At 38.6% G+C, this 24,351-nt stretch overlaps 1 protein-coding gene across 1 annotated transcript in view; it reads right to left on the bottom strand.

Moving 5' to 3' along the window:
• ANO2 (anoctamin 2) overlaps positions 1-24,050 on the bottom strand; it is a 207,009-nt gene extending 182,959 nt beyond the window's left edge. The window contains exons 1-3 of the mRNA XM_080577713.1: positions 22,760-24,050; positions 15,744-15,928; positions 12,437-12,820 (exon numbers count right to left, since the gene is read on the bottom strand). Coding sequence (XP_080433839.1) covers positions 12,437-12,820; positions 15,744-15,928; positions 22,760-22,778 — 588 coding nt within the window. The 5' untranslated portion in view covers positions 22,779-24,050. The remainder of the gene's footprint in view (positions 1-12,436; positions 12,821-15,743; positions 15,929-22,759) is intronic.
• Between the last annotated feature and the right edge of the window lie 301 nt (positions 24,051-24,351).

Raw genomic sequence — 24,351 nt, 5'->3', positions numbered from 1 at the left:
CCATTGCTTTTCCACTAGACTTCTTATGAAATTGCAATGTACACAAAGAATAGGTCTCAATCATTCTAGTGAGTTCAGTAATGATCTAAAATGATTACAGAGACCAAGGAATTGAAGGAAGAAGAAAGCATTCACTAGTGAATTACTTCCTAGATGAGAGAGCTCGCGTATAGCTCTAAAGCAAGCATACCCACCATTTTCATATATATATATATAAAAATAAAAATAAAAATAAAAATAAATAAAATTAAAAATAAAATAAAATGAACCTCCATAAAAAAAAAAAATAATAAGATCCATACACCCCTTCAAAACAAAGACTTTCGTCTAACTGTTTTGTTTCAGGTGCTACGATCACTGTTACATCAATGCTAACCTGGAATAACTGCACAGAAATCTGCATCTAGCTCTTACATAACTTTGTTTGGCCAATCACTATGAGCACATATATTTAAGGGAGACTCACTAGTGTTCACAGAGTCATCATCCATGTGTATCAAGAAGAGAATTCATCCCTGAAGGGTAAATTTTCCATGCTTTAAAAAGCATAGAAAATCTTTTTTTTAGATTTAAAAGTCTAACTCGATTAACTTTAATGGGTATTGTGCTGCCTCATACTATCCTGCTAAAATTTTATTCCTAGTTGGTTGATTTATGGAAAAGTAATTCCCAAGTTGGAAAAACAGAAACAAATATGTGACATATTTTTGAACAATCTCTCTTGTTCTAAGATTTATAAGAATTCACAATTAATGGCAAAGTAACTCCTAGCTGCAAGCAATGTAATTTTAACATTATATATGGCTTATGTATCACAGTTCCCTTTTTTAAGAACATAAGCATTAGCAAAACCGTAGTTTATACACAGAATCTCAGACTGGTTAACCTGTAGTTGAAGGTCTTTTCCTTTCCAAAAGTCCTCATCTGGGGTATGTTAAATGATTATTATGCCAAATCCCTCTGAGGGACAGTTTCTGCAACAGTGCACACCACTGGAGCCCAGACTATTCTGGAGAAAGAGAAGTGACCTTGGTTCTTAGAGAAACACAGGAGCCCTTCATCTGCATAGACCTGTTGGGTCATTGTAGAGGCAAGGGAGGAACTGTGAGCAACTGTCTGAACTCATAACATTATAACCACGTAGATGCCATCATGGCAGTTATGAATTATGACAACATTTTGATTTTTTTCTCTTTGTATTTAAAAACAAAAAACCATAAGTGCAGCTCCTAGCAGACTGAAAAGGCAATCTCTTGAAACTATTTTTTAAAGTATATTTATATAAAAATAAACTTGTGGAGTCTCCTTCTTTGCAGATATTCAAAACCTGCCTGGATGCAATCCTGTGTAACATGCTCTAGGTGACCCTGCTTGAACAGGGAAGATGGACTCGATGATCTTTGGAGGTCCCTTCCAACCTCAACCATTCTGTGATTCTGTGATATATTTTATATAAAATATAAAAGTATACTTATTTCTGTCTATATATAAAAATATACATTATTTTTATATCTTTATTCAAATACATAAAATATATAAAGAGTATAATTTATTATAGCATACATTATCTATGCTATTATATAATATATATAAATATTCAAAACACATAATATATGCATTTTATGATGTATTATGTATATACTATTATATTTTAGATACTGTATTTTCATATATTGTAATATGCGTTTTAGAAGTTACATTTTATATACAATATATTACATATTATAGAAAGAAAGGAGATGTTTTGATTTTTAAGAATTTTTAAATAATTTGTTCTAAGAATTATTGTATCATGTAAAATGTGAGATGAATATAATATAATTACAATATATTACTATATATACTGTATACTATATTATTATATTAAATAATCTATATTTAATACTATATATTCTGTACTATATATGTTTATGTATATACCACACATGTATTATATATATATACACATATTGCTTCAGATTCTTGTTGTCTCACAACAATTTGTGTAGTTAAGTAATTTTTGTCTCTTTGAGAGTTTCCCTCCACTAAGTCTGTGCTCATCCACACAAGCTACATTTGAGTACATGGAGCTCAGCACCTACCTAAAACCTAGTTCTAGGAAAGATTTCAGAAACTGTTCATGTTGAAGGGGACATTCTGCTTTCTAAGAATTGATTTTAGTTCCATTGTACTCCTCTGTCTTGACACAGCAGTCACTTTGGTTTCAGCTGCATAGAAGCTTGACAAAAAAGTCGCTTTGCAACACCGTTAAACAATGTGACACTGAGGAATTAGGCTTGTTTATTTTAGTACAACACAGAATGAACTCAAATACCCATGTTTTCTTTTCTGGTACAAAGCAATCCTTGCCACTGGGTACAAGTGGTTTCTCCTCTTTCTGAAAGTGAAAATGATTTTTCTTCTTTAGGCTTAACAGCTTGAAATATATCCAGTTTTCCTTTTTAAGTGATATATTATATATGAAAGGGAGGCACTTCAAAACATACACACCATAAAAAGGTCTAGTTGTGCATCTGGAAGGGAATAATTCCTTCCCTATAGTGGCTCTCTTCCTTGAGAAATAAGTTCACCTGTCTAGTCATAATGTCATGAGTATCAGACCTTTTAATAGCTTACATTTGGGCAGAATGACACAGTCATTAGAGTCATCAGTAAAGCAAAAAGACTTAAGAGAGTCCAAAACAGATTTTTTTTTAAAAATCCCTCAAGCCTGACTCATTTTTTATATTATTTTTCCCTGGATCTGCTTTAGGATAGTGAATTCCATCCCCTCGCTCCACACCCACACAACTGTGGCTTTTTTTGTTTGTTTGTTTGCTTGTTTTCCTGTAAGACCTATCTACCTTTCTTCAAAGACTCATTTCAACATTAAGATGCCTCCCAGCATTTTCTCTGCTGCAATCCATTCCCAGCTCCAAGACGGGTGAAGATAGTGAATACTGCTTTATGGCACTTCCTTTTCACAAGTGCTACTATGCCTTTGGCTGGCTGGTTGGCTAGTTGGTTGGTTGAGGGTTTATATTTGTTTGTTTTAGGTTTTTCTTTTCATATTCTTGCAGATTTTTTTACTTTCCCTCTGTGACATTCCAGTTTTCATTTCTAACCTCTTTTCTCCCCAAACCCTAGCTAAACCATTCAAGAGTATAGCTTGTCACTGCCATAAAAACAGACTGGGTTTTGCTCTGGTTTTTGAGTTGAGAAAAAAAAAAAAAAAAAAAAAAAAAAAAACTCTGGGCTGATGCTTACTATGTATCCAGAAACTTTGGAAAATTAAGGCATTTCCATAGCCAGCTACATCACAGGCCAAAACAGAAGTAGCAGAGATCAGAAGATCCACTTTCTAAGAAAGCATTTACTATTTCACTTGAAACTGATCTCTTGCAGTGCTGTGAGAAGTCATGGAGTCATGGCAACTCTGCTGTGGTTTACTTTGCTCTGGAGGAGAATGTAGTCTCTGTTCCCTGGAAGACGAGCCCAATTCTCAGCTTCCATAGAGAAACTCAAGAACATACCCTATTCCCTATTTTTTTTAACAATAAAATAAGCAAAATAAATTTATTCCTTCTTGCTGTTCTTGTTCCTGTTCTCTGTTTTGGTCTCTGAGACACAGAATTTTCAGACATAGACTGCCCTTTAATCTTTTAATATGGGCCAAAAAAAAAAAAAAAAAAAAAAAAGAGGGAAGAACAATAAGTCTCCTTCTTATCTTTGGTATTTTATAAAAACATTAATGTATATATTTATAATAACAACATATCAAAACTTCCCTACAGTGCTGTATCCAGTCCCATGTAAATTCTGTGTCTCTCACCCATGCAAAGGAGTTGCGTAAGACCTCCCTGGTCTCCTTCACTTGAAGTATGAAAACGGGACTAAGAAGAAATGCCTCCAAATAATAAGAATCATATGGCAGGTAGTCAATCAGCAAGCATGCAGAAGTGATCGCTCACTTGGTACCAGAAATTTTGTAGGGCTGTTTGTTACTACAGACAGTGTAAGCAGTTGCCTGAGGACAGCAAAGTAGAGGAAGTCCCATTTTCCCTACTACTGAATCTCCAAAATTCAGGATTTCTTCTTCTGCCAAAGAACGTGCTGAGATACATTGGGCAGCAGGTATTGCAGTTACGGGTGTCCTCATCCAACTGTGGAAGCTGCTTCCTCATCCCAATCAACAGCAGCATTCTGTCCTTCAAGAGGTCAGAAAAGCAACAAATCCAAGGACCCAAATCCCCAAGCTATCTCATATTTTGCTACTTTCTTTTTGGGAAATTGCTATTCAATCTGCACTGGTCTAAATAGCATACAGAAACTATCACTACTTCAGCCTCCAAATCTCTTCCGCAAGCTCTCTAGTTACTGCAGCGTCATCAGTGCAATGTAGTATCCCTCAAGGCTTCCTGTACTTCTCTTCCAGTTGTCTCCCTGGATTTAATTTACAGATTAAAATTTCTGCCACAAACTGACACAAACTATTGACAATTAAAAAATGTTTTCATGGATCAACCTGTGAACAAGCCAAGCAGCTGTTTTTGTTACTTTTTGTCCCCTTTCCTACAAGTGTCATGTTTTCTCCCTGCTGTGTCCTAACAGAGATACACGAGTCCTTTCTGTGGCTTCTCTATCTAGCAGTTTGTAGGAACGGAAGCAGCTCCTCCAGCAGGTGACAGAGCGCAACACAGGACACTTAGTGAAGAGGGAATACAACTTCTGGAGTCTATTGTCATTTCAACCAGACAAGTCTGGTAGAAATAGTATTCTATAGAAATAAATATGTGTAAAGTAGGGTTGCTTCTTGTCCAGATCCCACTGTAAATATCATCAAATTGTACACCCCAAATCTACAATCATCTGAAATTCTAAATATTAACACCTCCATTTCTGAACCTGCAGATGATTGACAAGATTTATCACTGCTGGCCCAAGAGCTCCATAAAAATATTTGATAATGTATAAACCCATTTTTATGCATCCCCTCAATTTTCTGTAAATGCCTTGGAAACAATTTTGACTAAGGTACATTACTAATAGCTGAGCATTAAGTGTCTGGATATTAATTAGAATACACAAAGTGAGTCTATCTGCCCATTAGTCTGTCTTTTTATTCACTACACGATCATTAAAAAACAGGACTCATAATGCAAACTTCTCAGCTTTGACAGCACGGCATTCTACATGACATGACAGCATTCTACCTAACCAGCTGTTATCACCAACCATTATTTTAATACTTCTTGGACCACACTCCATTCCCATGAGGCTACTCCAAAATCCTCTCTAAAGTTGAGATAAAATTTCCCCTTAAATAGTTAATCATCTTGCTGATATTTTCATCATGTCCACTTCACTGTCACTGCAAACCTTGCCTGTTCAACTTTAATTTTATAATAGTTGTGTGTTACATTTCAGCCCCATATAAGTAATATACAGGAGCTGAACATGTTTTAGCTAATTAATGCTTCTGTAACTAGAGAAGTTGAAAAATAGCCATCAAATATTTATATAATGCGTACATGAATAGGCCTCCAAAGAAACATTGCCATTCCCTTGTTCAGAGTGCTGTACTGAGAGAGATGGAGAGAGGGTAAATACAAAGCCCAAAGACCTAGAGTACAAAGGATCACTGTCTGCTACCAATGCTATGTTACTCTGCATGCTATCTCATTAGCTTCAGGAAGTGTTCATTAACACAGATAAACATCCTTGATTCATCAAATTTCTCTATTCTCTTATAAATTAATGTAAGCTACTATGTAGCTGTCCTCAGTACTTTAGATGAATGTACAATTTTTGAGACAGCTATAACATTCATATTAGATACCTGAAAGATTTCTCACATGTGCTATGAGCATCAAATACTTTTCTTGGGATTATCTGCAAATCATATTGACAGATTTTGGAAAGAGAGAACATTTTCTTAATTACAACTAAATTAAGCAATACCTTTAGGAATAAAGTTTATTTATGCTTTATTTATTTATTTATTTAGGTTTATTTATTTATTCGCATTAATTACACAAATAGCATAAGGATAGGGCCACCTTAAGAGCACCCCCAAATATTCCACTTTGATTCTCTGGAAGGGCAATAAATTCCATTGCAGACAATTTTGGTGCATAATTTCTCTTTTTTTTTTTTTTTCATTTAATTCTTTTTCTTCTTTCTTTCTCTTTTTTCTTTTTCTTTCCTTCCTTTGGAAAGTTATTATTCTTTTTCACCTACTGTGGAGTATCAGTAGTTCATTTAAATTTGAGTAGTACTTCTGCCTTAATGACTGCAAATGCAACATATACTGTATTCAATCAGAATTATGTATGGTAAAAGCATAATAGGAGAAGAATGAGAAGATGCCAGAGACGTACCTTGGCATTCTGACAAAGTGGATCATTTTTGAACACACTGGAAATGAAAAGTACTTTTCTAAATAACATTTATGAGATGAAAATATCTTTTAACAAGAAAATGATGACAATTTTAAAACCAAGTGTAAATTACCCTTCAAGAAGCTCATCTAACTTGAATTTTTGAAGTACCATAGTTCAAAACGAGGATGTCTCGTTAAATGATGCTGGCTGCACTACACCAGTGCTGGTTCTCAGTGTATCCACTTAGGTGGTGCTGTTAACAAGAGCACTACTCATGATGATGATCATGATTGGATTTTTCTACTTAATATTCCAAGGCATGTTTTTATAGTTTTATTAAAGGGAAAAAAAAAAAAAAAAGAAAAAAAAACTTCACCTGAACAAAAGAAAAAATAATAGTGCTGCAATTTATTATGCCCCAATATTTGGGGGTACTCTTAAGGTGGCCCTATCTTTACGTTATTCTTTGTGTACCTAATGCAGATTTTGATCTGTGTCACTGGGTGTTAAATCGAGTTTATTTGGAGATGACTCTCATGTCTGTGACAGCTAACTCACATGGGTAAATGTGACCTGCTGACCTTCGTCTGCAGTTTACAAAATATGTCAAAGAATTTGGAATCTGGCACAAACATCTTGGAAAAAGAATTTTACTGTACTTTTAACTGTATTTTACCTTTGAAGGAGAGGAAGCAAATCCTGCAAATGCTATGCAGATTAGCGTTAAGTGTTTACAGGATATCTATTAGTGGGGTCTATCTTAGACACTAATGTAATGTTGTGAAATACAAGCTAGTTAATTCTACAGACCCACGCAGGAAGTTAACATGAGACTTTTTATTTAAATTTGTACTATCAAACAGACCTGTCACAGATACAAACATTATTTTTACTCACAGCAAATTACGTAAAACAGTAGTTCTTTGCTGCTATACTTCTGCAGCAGATCTGATTTATTTATTTATTTATTGCCTCAGTCTTCTCTGGCAATAGCTCCAGCCACACACCCTGGGCCCCAGATATCAAAGCCAGGGACTAGGACAATGATGAACTGTCCACTGGAAGAGAAGATCAGGTTCAAGACCTGCTGAAGAACCTAAAGGTGCACAAGTCCATGGGACCCGATAAATTCATCCAAAGGTCCTGAGGAAAATGGCAAATGAAGTTCTTTTGCCACTGCCCATTATATTTGAGAAGGTGTGGCAGTCCAGTGAAGTTCCCACTGGCTGGAAAAGGAGAAGCATAACTCCCATTTCTATTAAGGGAAAACAGGAAGACCCAGGGAACTACAGGCCAATCAGTCTCATGTCTGTGACCAGCAAGATCATGGAGCAGATTCTCCTGGAAAATATGCTAAGGCACATGGAAAATAAGGAGGTGATTGGTGAGAGCCAACATGGCTTCACTAAGGGCAAATCGTGCATGACAAATCTGATGGCCTTCTATGATGGGATTACAGCACTGAGAGACAGGGGAAGAGCAACTGACATCATCTACCTGGATTTGTGCAAAACATTTGACACTGTCCTGCATGATATCTTTGTCTCTAAATTGGAGAGACATGTATTTGATGAGTGGACCACTCAGTGGATAAGGAATTGGTTGGATGGTCACACTCATAGAGTTGTGGTCAATGGCTCAATGCCCAAGTGGAGATCAGTGACTAGTGGTGTTTCTCAGGAGTTGGTATGGGGACCAGCGTTGTTTAATACTATTGCTGGTGATGTGGATAGTGGGATCGAGTGCACCCACAGCAAGTTTGCCAATGACACCTAGCTGTGTCATGTGGTTGACTTGCTGGAGGGAAGCGATGACATCCAGAGGGACCTGGATAGGCTTGAGAGGTGGGCCTGCACGAATATCATGAGGTTTAACAAGGCCAAGTATAAGGTCCTGCATCTGGGCCAAGGCAATCCCAAGCACAAATACAGGCTGGTTGGAGAACGGATAGAAAGCAGACCTGATGAGAAGGACCTGGGGTCGCTGGAAGACAAGAAGCTTAACATGAGCCATCAATGTATGCTTGCAGCTCAGAAAACCAGCTGTATCCTGAGCTGCATCAAAAGAAAAGTGGTCAGCAGGGCAAGGGAGGTGATTTTCCCCCTCTACTCTGCTCTTGTGAGACTACACCTACAGCACTGCATTCAGCTCTGGGACCCCTAGCTCAACAAGGATATGGACCTATTAGAACAAGTCCACAGGAGGGCCACAAAGGGGCTGGAGCACCTCTCCTGTGAAGACAGGCTGAAGGAGTTGGTGTTGTTCAGCCTGAAGAAAAGAAGGCTCTGGGGAGACCTCATTGCGCCTTCCAGTACCTAAAGGGGGCCCTACAGGAAAACTGGGGAGGGACTCTTTGTCAGGGACTGGTGTGAAAGGACAAGAAGAAATGGCTTTAAACTAAAAATAGGTAGATTTAGATTAGATATTGGGAAGGAATTATTTTCTATGAGTGTGGTGAGTCACTGAAATAGGTTGCCCAGAGAAGTTGTGGATGTCCCCATCCCTGGAAGTGTTCAAGGCCAGGCTGGCTGGGGATTTGGGCAAGCTGGTCTGGTGGAAGGTGTCCCTGCCCATGGCAGGGGGATTGGAATTAGATGATCTTTAAGGTCCCTTCCAACCCAAATTGTTCTATGATTCTATGATCTTATGAATAGCAAATTTCCTCTTCTGTTCTATTCTTTCCACCAAATATCAATTCCACATAGTCCTAAATTATGCTAACTCAACTGTTTTTCTGGGAACAGGCTACCCTGGATGACTCAAACATTTTCGTTTGAAGATAAGATTATCAACCAAAGAGTTCCTTGGACTGGATCTGCCACTTGTGGTTTCTGACAACACACAAAGACTGAAAGTTAATGGTGGCAGTATCTGTTACATCACATAAACAGAGGCTATGAATCAGGTATGACTTTAATATGGAGGATGGTGAGAAGGTTGACACATCTCATTACTGCAGCCCATCATTATGTGTACACAATGTCACATTAGATGGAGAGAAGATGTAACACAATTATGTGCCAATTGCCTTCACTGTGCACTTTGCCTTGTACATGCAAAATATTAATTCAGTTTAAAACAAACAACAACAACAACAATAAAGGCTATATTAAGAAGCAGAAGAAAACCTCTCTTTGGAGAAAACAACAATAATAATTGACAGTAAAATTAGAATAAAGTTGAAAACTAGACACAAATTGCTTAATTGATTTAATAATAACTGGGTGGATATGGAGACAGGCTATAATCCTGCCTATTTTCACATAATGTAAAAAAAAGATTAATACTTCCCTCTCCACATGTAAATTATACATCTTCATTCATCTGCTTGCCTCTATTCTTTTACCCAACAAACTGACAATACAAATGAGATAAGTATCAGTCTGTAGTTATTCAGCATATAAAAACAAAACCATCACATATTCACAAACATGTCATCCTGGAAATTCCCAGTTTTTCAACAGGATACTTTTAGAAATAGTCTTTTAGATTGTTGTGATGCTATCCTGTGTTCCTAGAGATGTACTTTCTGACATCTAAATACTTTTAGCCTATAAAAGCTGGAAGAATCTCCTTTGAGGTTAGTAGTTTGACTAACCCAATGCAAAACATGTCGTGTTTAGTTCCTTTAGGTTAATTGATCTATTAGTCTTCACAAAGTAGGGCTATTCAAAGACAAAGATTAAGCTCTGTTCCAACCACAAGAAGATCAGAAGCCATTTGAAGTCATTAAATGCTAAATCATTAAATTCTGCATCTGTTAAATCAGAATAAACTGAATATTGCTCATTAAATATATCCTTCATGATTTCCACAGTATCAGTAAAAAAGGACAATAGTCTGATCCATTTTATTCTTCTGTTCAAGCAGTGGGGTTAACAAGAACCAGATCTGCACAGGCCCTATTAAAGATTTTTTTTTTTCTTCTGTAGAGATACTATAGGTCACCTAGAAAGGACAGTGCAGAGATGATCATTGGAGGTCATAGATAGAGCAGATTCCCTTTTTGCCGCATCTCTTTCTATTACTGTTACTTCATGTAAAAGCTGATACTAACACAGAAAAAGAACTAAAAGCCATATACCTTGGGCAGCAAACTAAAAAGGATCATTCATAGTCCCTTCTAGATTCTCCAGAGATCCCAGAGAGAAAAAGCTTCCCCTTTTGATTAGACAGATTTTGTGTCTGTATGTGTGTGTGGGCTACATACGTACACATACAGGGATAGAAAAGTGAAGGAATCGCATTTTTTGTAATTTTCAAAATTAATAATTTTTTACCCATGAAAAAAATGCTCAACAAATAATTTCCTTAGAACTTTCCAGTTCATTTACAAAAAGCTTTTTCTCTTCAGAAAGAAAACTGTGACAAAAAAAAAGATTTTTCTCGATCAGATCTTCATGACATCATTTATTACTTTTGTGTTATTTAAGAGTACACATCATCACCTGGAAGGGATTCAAACCAGAATTTGAATCCAACTGAACGTTGGGTAAGATAAGGGTCAAATAATCAAATCCAAAGCTCCTGCTAGAGTTGTTAGGTTCTGATGAAATTTAGAACTGAAAGAAGTCTCCAAAAACAGCTGTTGTCGTGGCGTTTATGCAATCTGGTTATAAAAAATATTGCAGTAAGATAGTCATGTGTTAGCAGTATTGAACCTGAACACCAGCGCTTAGTACAAAAGAATCAGGATCTGAGATCACTTTTTTTCCATTCAGTGCAAGGATGGCTCAGCCTGGCTATACAGTGAAATACAACCCACAGCCACCTGCAACTCAGCAAACAGAACAAGGAAAACATTAAGAGTCAAAAGGCCTTTCTATTCCTTTCTATTCCTGCCAGTGATTTAATGTGCTCTTGCTATGCTAAGTCAGCTAGTCTCAAATTTTCAGATGCAACCTGTGTTTTGGTCCACATTTTGGAAGTGTTTACTGGTTGCACTGAAAGCAATATGACCTATCAGTGCTCAACATCTCTAAAAAGAAGCCCTAAATTGTCAAAAACAATGTAAAGCACCTAAAGCTAGAACCCAGCAGGGACTTTCCTTCAACAGATAGAAATATCTATGGTTTTCAAAAAGATGGTCGAAGGGATAGCACAGAGCTCAATGCATCAACAAGGGATTTAGAAGTCCCATGCTCAGTTCACCAAGGGGCTGCAGACTCTTTGTATAGTGACAGTCAAGTAATTTAGCCAAAACTTGCAGCAGATATGATTATAGCACTTTCCAATATCACACACATATGGTGAGAATAAGCACAGTAAAGCCTGGGAGGTTCTCCTGTTGCAAAGTAAAAGCTGTTCGTTTTATACATGGAATGAAGAAAATGACACAAAACTTATGCATAGCCGGAAAGAAGTTAGGATTCAGACTGGAAATGAAATATGAAATGTCCTGACAACACTTTGTATTCCAAGAAATTACTTAAGATAGCCTTTCTTCATTTTAACAATATTGAAATTATTTATTGATTGAATTTATTTATTTATTGAATTATTGATTTTTTTCTTGAAATTTCAAGAAAAATGTGTTTACTGCAAGCCATAAGGACATTTAGATAAGGAAATATGTTTTCCACTGAAGTAAGATCAAAATTTCTACTCAACAACACATTAAACAACTAAGTATTTTTCACACAAAAAGAACTAAGCAATCCTCTCCATCTTCTTCTTGGCCTCACTCCGTATTTTAGGCATGTATAAAGCAACTCATATAATTTACTTCTGAAGATTTAGAATTCGAAGTTGCAGCAGCAGCATTTGATCAAGGGACGTTCAGCTCTGAACTACTCTGATAGTATCAACTACTGTGATAGTAACAGGGTATATTCAGGATAGGCTCCTTAAACTGGCCATAAAATACATCAAGGATGTCCTACACATAACATGTAAACCAGGACAGGAGTAAAGGCAGGCTAGGCTCTGCCGCAGGGCCACAGCCTGTCTCCTGCCCCACCACCATGGCCTGCCCATGCTTACATCCCCTGCGTAGTCATCTCCTGCAACAAGACATCCATTAGCCCCACCAGGTACCCAATGTTGTGCAGGAGGCACAGCTTGCCCACTCTTACCTCAGCATCTTTCTCAATCTCTAGCCCTGCTGCCACCAGGTTGTGTTCATACTCCTCCCTCTGCAGCCGCTTCTCTTCCTCCAGGGCGTCCAGTGGGCCAAGCTCAATCACCTGAGCCCCCAGCGGCTCCTGTGGGATGTGCTGGCCACTGTCTGGCTGCAGCTCGAGGTGACCCTTCCTGGTCTCTCCATTTGAAAAAACAGCCATGGAGTCTGCTCTGTTCATTGGCTCTGGTGGGCTGGTCCCTTGCTGGTGCTGGGCAAGGCGTTTGCGGTAGTGATAGGCTAAAACATAGTCGACCTTTCTCTTGCTGCCCCTGAAGTGCATGCCACTCACAGAGTCCACAGCCCCTCTTTGGGTCCCATCCAGGTAATTGTTTATAATCTGAAAGGGAAACACATGAGTGTTATGAATCGAAAACCCTAAAGTCCAAGGAGAAGCCAGGCCTAGGGTCTGAATTTACACAAGCACTTTAAAGCATTAGATGAGCAGAGCAAAAATTGGAGATTAAATGGGGATGCATATGACCTATAAACTTGTACTCTGCAGATCAGATTAAATCACACTGCGCTCTTCTGACTGTAAACAAATGAGAGTGTCTAAAGACAGTGACCTTATACAGCACCATGGGATAGCTACCTATCCGACACGTGGGTATGGATGTGCATGCCAATGCTGTCTTTTGGTTTATGTGTAAACAGACTATATAGGATACCACATCAGCATTTTAAAATGGGATGGGAATTGGGAACAAGGATCACATTACAGTTTGGGACATAAAAAAGAATGAGCTGTGGAGCAAAGATGGTCAGGAAAGGGAAGCAGGTGACTGTGTGCAGGAGTAAAAAGAGACTGGTTCCAACTAGAACAAGAAAAAGTTCCTCAAAGTAGTATGAGGGCAAGACGGCAGGGCTGGACAGAGATGATTTGGCAAATACTGGGGATTAAAGAGGATAAACACTATGGATGGCTAACAGTTGATATGTGTTTTCATCTATTATGAGAAGAATATGTGACTGAACATATTCTTTACATATTTCTTTATATACTTTACATATTTCCTTCTGCTGTGACACTGCAGAAGGAAATCAACAACCATAATCATTAAAATTGCCTGTGTTCTACTCAGCTACTACTGTGGACCATCTCTGCCACCTCATCTCCACTATCCAAAACCTTTTGGCATGAAACTGCTTCCATTCTAACACCTCCACCCCACCCTACTGGGGACAGAAATTCTGCAGAATCTGTGTTGAATACAAAATTGTTAAAAAGCACCCTTTCTAGCTCAATGTTGTATCTTAAAAGCCTCCACAGAACTCTCTACTGTGTCATTCATTAAAGTGACACCAGAACTTCAAAAATGTGGAAATACATTCAAGCAAATAAATATGGTCACCCTGACTCAAATCAATGAACCCCTAATTTAATTCCAGTTATTTATGGATCCCATAGGTGGCTATACAAGCAAAATCTTGACAGGTACCAGCTAAAGGTTTCTTTCTCTCCCTACCTCACCTTCTATTACATGCACCAGTAGTCCTGAATTCAAGGTTAACCAAGCGAACTGTAAGGCAATTTTGTCATTTGTTAATGTAACATGAATACTTGAAGGCTTTAGACATACGTGCATATTGTTAAATACCCCAACATCTCCCAAATTCTTGTTTTTCATTGCTTCTCTTCACATCTCAGTTTCCCACAAAGTAGCTTTCAGTCGCCATAAGGATATGGTGACTTTAATAAATCATTTTTGTATGCATACTCCATCCTTCTTTATTTCATGAAATTATCATCACATAATCTGTTCCACACATTACACATATCACAGACATTATGTGTATAGCATATGTATAGTCCCTTTAGGCACATCTAAACTTACACTCAACAATAGATTCTAGCAGAATATAAAATTGCTCGAGAGATAGCACTTTATTGCAATTCCCCATTTCCTAGTTAGGTCCATTTTCATATAGTACTCACAGGCAGTCCATGCAAACCTTCACGATCCATCTCTGCCACAGTGAAGAAAATCCTGTTCCAGATTCCTAGTCTCCCTTCCAGAGAGTTTCACACAATACAGCGCAGAAGTAATGATGTCACCACTGCCTGGTTGCTGGCACAACACAATACATTAGCTGACTCTAGAGAAGATGAACTCCAAACATCCTCTCCTCTCTTACTGGCAAGTGTGGGCAGAAATAAGATGCTCAAACAAATGCAGAAGAGGGAACAAGAAGGTTGGGAACATGAAAAGCCTCTAAGAGGTTTTCCTGTTTATTACCTGTGTGTAGCCAGCTACCACAACCCTGCCACCTGAGAGATCACCATAGCAACACTAGATGTTGCTGGAGTTACACAAAATAAAATGAGGAGGAGATACAGCAGCTCCACTCTCCCTGTCTTGTAGACTCTTGCTTATTCCTTCCCAGCCACTATTGGAAGCAAAGTGCCATCCCCATTATTATGGGTTTCTATTGAACAGAGAATGTCAAAATTCCCACAAAATTCTGTGAGAGCATTTTATGACGCTAAATTTGCAATACTTTATTCACCATATCACCTTCTGGCACATGAAGGCCTTATCAGAGAGAAACACAAATTAAGTAAACTGCAATTTGCAAAACATCACTGAAAGAATTATCAAGATCTTTCTCTCCTTCTCTCTCACAGCCCTTGTAGAAGTCAGAATCAGTGATCTAAATTACTATTTTCAATCCCAGACTCATTGCTTCTTGATGTTTCCAAGACAAGCAGCCAGTACACCAAGCAATGAGAATATCTGAAGGTAGGATTGGCATTTCATGACAGTTTTATTCTATTCCTCTAATAGCAAATACATCACTACAAACGTATTGCAAGAGGTCTCTCCCCTAACAGCCATGCTCTGAAGACTGCAGCCTCCCTAAGCTTTCATCTTCCAGTACAGCTCAAATTAACTCCTAGGTATGTGTTGACCTATGGTTTGAAAAAAGATAGACAGTTTAGTCATCAACCTGCAGATCTTTTCCGGCACCAAGGTAATATCAACCTATCTATTCCTGCTCCAGAAGATTTTGACTCAAGTAAATTATTAAATAAAGCTTGGTGATACCACTAGAACAATTACTGCTTGTTGTACACTAAGAGAACCTACTGAACTATCTAAGGCTGTAGTATCTGTTTACTTGCAGTCATTTTTCTCAGTGCAGCTTGGATTTGCCTAACACAGAGGAGAAATGCATCATATTCTGCTCATCCTGCTCCAAGCCTCTTCCTCATCTCAAAGGTATTAGAGGTATGTCAATGAACATAAAATCCTACTTACAGAACTGCTGTAGGACTCCATATGGTTAGGTGCTTCAAAAGATCCATTAATACTGCAGCTGTGCAACGAAGGATGGTTTTGAGGAACAGTGAGGTATTTGCTGTTGCATGCTGAAAAAGAGTCTCTTGATGATGTTGCTGCCTTCTGTCTGCTCAGACTTGGGTGTGAGGAAGCTAGAGGAAAGTCTGAGAATACGAGATAAATAGTGTTACATTAAGAAGGTTTTGGGGCAGGTAGTTTCCTAAGGGAATAAAGAAAATGAATTAATGGACACCATTTGACTTCAGGTGTTGAACTTAAGTAAACGGAGAGAGGTGCACGCAACTGAAGAGGAGTAGCAGGTACTTATGTGAACTGCTGGAGAAGTGGGAACTTCACATACAACATTGCACTTATCTCAGCACTATCTTGGTTGTTCAACAGGATTTGTACTCCTGCACTTTAGCCACAAGATTAGAAGCTGGAAAATCTGTGCTTTGCAACTAGTCAAGGACCTCCCACCTGAACATGAGCAAACTGTGTGTTTCAAGTGACTGTACTGGGGTTCTCTGGGTGCTGTATTCATGCCAGATGGGAGCCAAATCACTGCAACTGAAGTGAGTCAAGTTTGCTTACAATTTACAACTAGGCCTGAAGTGGAGTATTTCGGTTCTGGTGTAATGTGAGCAAAATTAAGTGCAATCAGGTATAGATAGAAACTTCTGGCTAGCAGCCATTCTCTCTTCAGAAGTCTTAAATTTTGGACAAACAATGGTGTGAAATTGTCATGAAGTACATTGAAGTTTATCCCTAAATGTTTTACTTTCAGGGACTAATGTCCTGAGACTTAAGACATCTAGTTTTAGATGTGTTTCCCATCTCTTTTATTGGCAAATTTCATGGGCACAGGGCAGCATAACTGGGACAGGTTTTTACATGCCATGTTGTATTCACTACCACTGCCATCAATAAGCTATATCTGTTGTACAGCAGTGTACTACAACAATAGAGTAAAAGAAGAATGTTTGGTCATGAGTAAGAAATGCACAGTCAATAGAAGCAGTGACACAGGGAAAGAATGATGATAAAAAGTAATGGTTACAGAAACTTGTGTAACGTACAGATGTTTCATACTCTTTCTCCCTCTAGTGGTGCCATAACTGTAAATGGAATTGATTGATTTTTACCCATAGTTTCTTTGAGATGCTTATTCGGTTCAGAAACTGTGGCTTTTTCTTTCAAGCATTAGTGTTTTCTACCAGAGAGAAGATCCAGGTGGAGGAGACCCATCTGCCCACAGAATTAGCCCCACTACCCCTGAAAAGATAAAACACCATGCTTCACCAGTAAGTACTTCTGTCTTCCCCAGGAAGAAGAAATAATTGGAATATTCATTGGCTCCCACATATCCAGGGAGACACTACATCCATGATATCTCTTCTTGCCTTAGTAGGCAATCCTAGCAATGCTGCAGTTCTTTTCCCCCACTTCTGACTTCTGCCTAAGGGGAAAAAAAAAAAAAAAAAAAAAAAAAGTAGTTTCAACAGCCTAGTATAGCTACTTTCCAGTAAGGGAGGAACTGCCCTTTGAGATCTGCTGCACTGTGTTAAGACAATATGATTTCCCTCATGGTGATGGAGAAAGGGCAAGAGGAAGGCAGGAATAACTCTCTCACTCAATGTTCATGTGGCTGAAGAATGTTTCTTCCACAGTGCTGAGCCATCTAACTGGTGGCAGAAGTATCTTGAATTGCGTCTCATAAAAGAAAGAATTGAAGAGATGAATATGCAGGAAACCTACAGAGTTGTGCAGTGATCATCTTCTTCAAATAATTCAAGGAAAATCTAAAAGGATCCATTCTTATTGATTGTGAAAACAGAACTTTGTGTCTCTCTCTCATTTGGGGTGGAGAGGGAAAAATTGCTAAAACATGTCTGGAAGTCATATTTTCCTCTTAATTATTGAATCCCTTCCATTTTTTAAGAGTCAAAGGCAAACATTATGTTCTACTGCTAATCTTCTATGCCCTCTACACAGTCTGAATCTACTTACCTGCAATTATGTGCAAAAAGAGGAGCCAGAATTATTTTAAAAAATGAAATGCTTGAGGGGGGAGGGAGTGGCCCCTAAAATTATGATTATTCTTATGATTCCTATCAATAACAAATTAGGGTCCTTGAACCATGCAATGGTTGACTCACCAGTTTTCCTTTTCTGATCTGTCAAGGAGACTCACACTTTTTTTATTTTAATGAAGCACATAATGATGCCACAAGGGAAACTCCAAGGCAAATAATTAATAAGTGAAGCTTTCATTCCCAGAGGGTAAACATGGTATTTCTCCAGTATTTTCAGTCTAAGCCTGGGATATCTCACAAGACTTTTATACAGTCAATTAAATAGTTTTTTTCTTCCTAGTCCTTTTAGTTGAGCCTGGGAAAAAAAATGTGCAGTCCATTTATAATAAATTGATTTCATTTCCATTATGCTTCCCAACCTTCACAAACTGTGTCACAAACCTGAGGTTAACATTAGTAAGCAGGTGAAGCCATCAGTGATGTCCAGTCAGAATAAGTTTTTCGATGGAAATGCAGTTTCTATGTCAGAATCTGGAAGACTCCTATTCACCCAAAAGTTTTTCATCTTCCCAAATCAAACTGTCTGAATCAAAACGTTTTTCTCTGAACAAATTCCACATTTGACAATACTTGCCGATAGTACCGCAGCTCCTCGGAGGCTTGTGCTTCAGATGCTTCCTGACCTTCTACCCTGCAAGCCTTTATGACATCTGGCCTTACATGTTCTCATTCTGTAAATATTCTAGAGGAATTAGTATTGATAGAAACAATCTGTGTGCGCACATGTGCACGTCTGTATATATACATATATATATTTGTACAAAAACAGATGCATATCTTTGAGATGTGTATGTACACACACAAACACACACCAAAGCTACACCCCAGAGAACAGTGGTGGAGTGAATTCCACCTGGAAAACAAGTGTTCAAGAACTACACTTATTTTAGAAAAATGGCATGGGAACCTTCCCTTTAGTCAAGCTTCTTCCAGTTGCAAATGGCTTACAAGGACACAGTACCTTCTCAACAGAGTTTAAGACACGCACACCACCAAAAGTGGAAGAACTAAGGAGAATGTCTTAAAGGACCACACTGCTTGTGAAATATGCAATAAGGAGCTAACCTAATTAGGAGATCTGTATTAATCTTGAGTAACAGCCAATTATCTGATCTGAGTGGTCCAAATGGTCAGATTATCATAGGCACAACCTCTGCAGAATACACTGTAAAAGGTTTGGCCACTCAGGGCACAGACACTGGTCTGCTTTTGTTTATCTTCCTCTCTTTCCAGTAAAGTATCAGAAATACCTACATTTCTGGGACACCACAGTGAGAAGTGTACTTGTAACTCACACGAAATCCTGTGCAAGGTTGTTCAAAATATCTGCAATTTAGCAGCATTGTTTGGTGAGCTTGTTAAAACTTCCACCCTCCAGTGAAATATGAAAATGAATTGGTTTCATTTACTCTTTGTAGATAGCTTGACTTAAATGTGATTTCAAAGAATGTATGTATAAATAAGAAGATATAACATGGTTATAGATGTGTTCTTTAGGTCCCCACTGAACTAATGGCTTCCCAGTTCTGAACATGAACATCAAAAGAGACTGATTTCAATACAGCTAATCACACCTGTAAAAGTATGCAAGTATTTTCATCGCACTATGGCTTTCTTTTTTTTTAAGGTGCCACCCCTTGTCTCTTCAAATACTCCCTATTGTATAATTTCTCAGTTCAAGAGTCACAAGGGAATGCATGCTAATTAAATGAGCCTTGGTCAACCTTAAAGGAAGCAAGATACCTAAAGAAGTTCCTAGGAAAATATATTTTGTGTAAGAAATACATTCTCTTTTCAATATCACTTGAAGGAAAGGTTTCATTACAGGCGATCTAGATTAGCATAGTGTTCTCAAGCTTCTTATTTGAATAAAAGAAAGATAAAGTTTGACCATTAAATTTCAAATATTTGGTATTTCTTCCTTCAGGTTAGTGTAAGATCTATTTAGATGCTTAGTCTTCTTGTGCTTAACTACGTGTATTAAAATTAGCCCCACAACACCATTAGGCAGTTTTCTCTATAAATAATATTTATTATTTGATCATATTCTGGAGGCTGGGAAAGAAAGGTCTGAGTGTAAGGCTGAATGTAAATGGATACAACTGAGATACTGATTCCTACCCAAGAGATTCTCATTTCTGAGTGTCCTGAAGGGTCAGGGTGTGACATTTCAAACAATGTTAGAACAAGGCCCAGACAGGCAGATGCACCCAGGCTGCCCAAGACACTAAGCCAGGACTTTTTAAAGACATTTTTGCCCTTACCATCTTCACTTTGAGAGGTACTGTTTAAGTGCTCAAACTGCAGGCTGCAAATTTAGATCCCTCATCTCTTGGTGAAAACTCAGTTATGGGGAAGGAAATAGGAAGTGGCAAAACTGAGGGGGAAAAAAAAAAAAAAAGTCCTTTGTTTCTAGCTCCACTTCTTCCTCCCTTTAGTTGCATCCCCAAAATTATTCCCCAGGAGGAATAATGCTTGGGGGATATGGCTGGGAGAGGGAAGAATGTGATAAAGGTGGAAAACAGACAATGGATTGTATGGAGTTGTGCTGCCTATCATAAACCTTAGCAGGACTGTTCTTTCTCTGATCTTGTCTTAGCCCTTTTTACTTCTTCCAAGCTACATTTAGAATCCCACTTCCCAGAAGCTTCCAGTGAGTTACTCCTCTCCAGGGTAGTCTGCATACACTCCAATCTGAAATTTGTTTTAATTTGCTTCACGATGCATAGTTTTCCTATTAGCTACTGGTGAGAGCATTAGACAATCTGAAAAGCTTTGCCTGTTTTTAATTCCTACAATTCTTAAAAGGCACTAATGGTAGTTTGGAAAACATAATGAAGGGAACCGCTCTCTTCTGTAGCTACGTTGAGTTTGGTGGAGTTGTGTGCAAGGAGTAATTCTGGCAGAAAATGAGCATCTTCCCATATCACCATGCACTTTGAGACTGTAATGTTTCAGGAAGCTGTTAGTAGGCAGTAAGATGGAACATTTTGTCCTTAATCCTCAGGCCCTTAGTGTGAAAGTATATTCACAGATTCTATAAAGATTTACTTGCTCAAAGGATAACAACAATACTCATAAAAAACATCCTAGGGAAAAGAATGGCAGGGAGCAGCAAGAGTCACCTGTTTCACAGGGTAAGGTGAGCCAGGAGCAGAGTGTGACAGAGCAGAACAGCGAGTGACCCCACCGACAGGGAGTCCAGGTGCAAGAGCAGCAGGTCTGGGTCAGGATCAGGGACAGAGTGATCTGGGTCAGTCACAGCTCAGCAATCCCCTGGCAAGGCATCAGTGACACAGCAGGTCCAAGGCCAAGCCAGGAAGCTGAGCCCTCAGCTACAGGTCAGGGCCAGACTAACAAAGGTCCAAGATGGAGCACAAATATAGCTGCTGCTCACCTGCGACTTAGCATAAGTGGACGCCAGCAGTAAAGCCACAGCTTGCAAAAAACTGTTCCTGAGGGAAAGGAGGGGTAGGTCCTCTCTTCCAGCTTCCTTCACAACAGCTCTAGTCAGTGAGGGAGCTGGATGTTGACTGAGCCAGATATACTCTTTGATGTGGCAAGCTGAGTATTTAGAGAGGAAATGCACTGTGGACCCTGACAGCCAGTCCTGAACTGTTGCCAGAAACATTGCAGCACCTCAAACAGACAGGGGCAGGAAAGTGGGAGCTCCTTGCTGGCATGGACCTGCCCAAATAACTCTGGTCACAGACACAAATGTAAAACCCTGTGGTTGCACTCCTGTGGTAGATGCTCATGGACCTTTACCTCTGACATTAGGAGCAGGAAGAATGCACCTGAGTTAAACGAATTGCTCACTCACCTCTAACACATACCATGAGCCTGAGAGTCTTTTAAGGGATGGAAGACTATGAGTCAAGAATGAAGGAAGCAGAGCAGAGCTGTGGATAAAGACGTGGGAACCAAACGGTATAAAACCAAAACTGGAACTGCTTTGTGGGCTGTTGAATTAACTGAAGACTTAATGGAGCTGTATCTATATAATACAGCTGTGCATACATGCTCACTTTTTTTTTCTTTTTTCTTCTTTTTTACTTTTCCAAAGCTGTCTCTAAATATAGATATTACAGAAAGTACCTGGTTTTTCCCACATTACGTGTATAACAGAACAAACTCAAACAGTGAAGGATCAGGAACAGAAAAAGGACATCAGAGTAATGCTACAAAGACTAGCATTAGGCCTTAAATCTCATGGCTGTTTGCACACTGCAATTTGCTATATTCAAATAATTTTATGAAGGCAACTGGATGGGAGAACACAAAAATAACAGGACTCCATGAACTTCAGGATAGTTTGGTGTTTGCAGCAGAGCTACAAGACCCAGAAACACTAAGACACAATGTCTGGAAACAACCACAGAGCTCTCATCTGTAACAGTAAACAACTAATGCTACAATGTTATCACTGAACATTATTCTATGCTCCTACACTGGGAACTCAAACACAAAAGATTTTACACACTGAGCAGATTTATTCCTTGCATATGGGAACTGAAAGTTCAGTGCTTTCAGTCGTCTCTGAAAAAGGATATTGTTCTCTTCCCCAGTTGCATTGCAATAAGGATAACACAGAGGAAAGCAGCAGAGCTCCAGAAAAAAGATTTGCCTACAGATTTTCTTTTCCACATGAATCACAATGCTGCCCCACAGCTGCACTCCCGAGACTTCTGAAGAAACAAACTCTGTGTTTTATCTCTGAGCTGTTTGTATGTAACCTGGGCCACAAGCTTTTCTTTCCTTTTTTTTTTTTTTTTTTTTTAAATGCCCTGAAAGAAGACACAAGTTCTTTCAAAGTATTCCTTTTCCTGTTCACCACCCCCTTTCCATCTATTCAGCTTCATAGGCAGTAATTAACAACGAAGCAGAGAATAAACTTACTAGGTGCATGAGTTTCCATGTTGCCTGGAGGTTTGGCTGGAAGTTGCGACAGAGCTAATAGGATGTGGCTATGCTGATCATATGCACAATCTGCTTCTGCACTGACTTAAGTTGTGAACAGTGTTAGCAGCTATTTCCATCCTGGCTTGATCCTTCTTTAAGCAAGCCACAGACTGAAGCTAATTAGCCAGACCTTCTGTTTTGGTTATTACCCCTGTGGAAGAAAGAGAGAGAAAAATGGCAAAACTCCCGTGACCTGAGAGTCCATGGCAATTCTCTACTGGAAGTTCAGCATCTTGTCTTCGTGTTCCATAATACCTCAGCAAGCAACATAACAACATATTTTGTCCTAACTCCGCAGAAGGCAGCAGAGGAGAGGAAGAAAAAGCTAATGCAAAACCAGGGTTCTGTAGCAGCCAGCTCTGTTTGAAAAGCTGTTCTTTCAAGGATTAGACTTAAATCCTGGAGGTGGTTTCAGTGAGGAAGAGTGTCTGTATATCTGCAAAGCTTTACAGTGTTTCAAGGTAGAACGTAAGTGCGGTAACCTTTTTATAAGGCTGTATCTCAGGTACTCAAGTCACCTTACTGCCTGGATGCTGCACTCTCTTTCTTGCATGAAATATTCATGGGATTATCTTGTAATCAACTGTATAGTCAGACCAAGTGATGGATTCTGCTTAGCCTTCAACCTTATATACTGGGAGAAAAGGTTATTCCTGACCTTCTGAGAAAGGATTTATATTTGCTAATGCTAATTGGAGACAGGTGAAATTATTTGAAGTTCAAGTCTTTTTCTTCTTTCAAGCTTATCTGTGACACTACAACAGTCTGTCTAATACAAGAGGTGGGAATGGATTTGTTCAATGATAATAAAGTACAGTGTTTCTGGTGGCATGTGAATTAGGGTTGTGTACTGGGTCATGATCTGCAAGAGCAGCAGATGTCTATATCACAGGGAGAAGTGCTAGTATCTTATGTTAATCTCAGAACTTCATTTAGAAACTGCCTTCAGTTACAAAACAAGAAACATCCTGGCTTCCACAGCTTCTGGACTGACTGGTCTAAAAACTATTAAATTACAGAAATTAAAAAAAAAAAAAAAAATAGAAATTACCCTCAGGTACTGTGTAAGCTTTCTAGAAGGGAAGATGTTACTTCAAACAGTTTGCACGCTAGTCTATGCATACTAGTTTTGAGATGGCATGCCTGATTTTATTTTTTTTAATTGCATGAGCACCCCATCCATTTGAATAAATGAATCCCACTTTAATCAAATGTCCACAACTGTTCTCCAGCTACATTTCAGACCTACTTGTTATGGGGCAAGGGATAACAATGTAGAACTATAGAATACTCCATGGGAAGCATCTGTTGAACTGCTTTTTTGTGTTGATGTTTTACAAGCATTAGTCTACTCCTTGGATAGATAGTAAATCTACTGCTTTGTATACACTTATCTCTGGGAGAGGGGAATGAAAAGTTGCTGAAAATTATGCAATTTTATATTGATATTTTATGCTGCATGAACTAAATGATAAAACAGAAAGGCACACCCACTATTTTTGAGGGAGTATAGGAATGTAGAGCCAGGT

Source organism: Anser brachyrhynchus (genome assembly GCF_964034855.1).
Source record: "Anser brachyrhynchus genome assembly, chromosome: 1".
NCBI lineage: Eukaryota > Metazoa > Chordata > Aves > Anseriformes > Anatidae > Anser > Anser brachyrhynchus.
The sequence above is the reverse complement of the archived record's forward strand: the minus strand, read 5'-3'. Positions and strand labels throughout refer to the sequence as shown.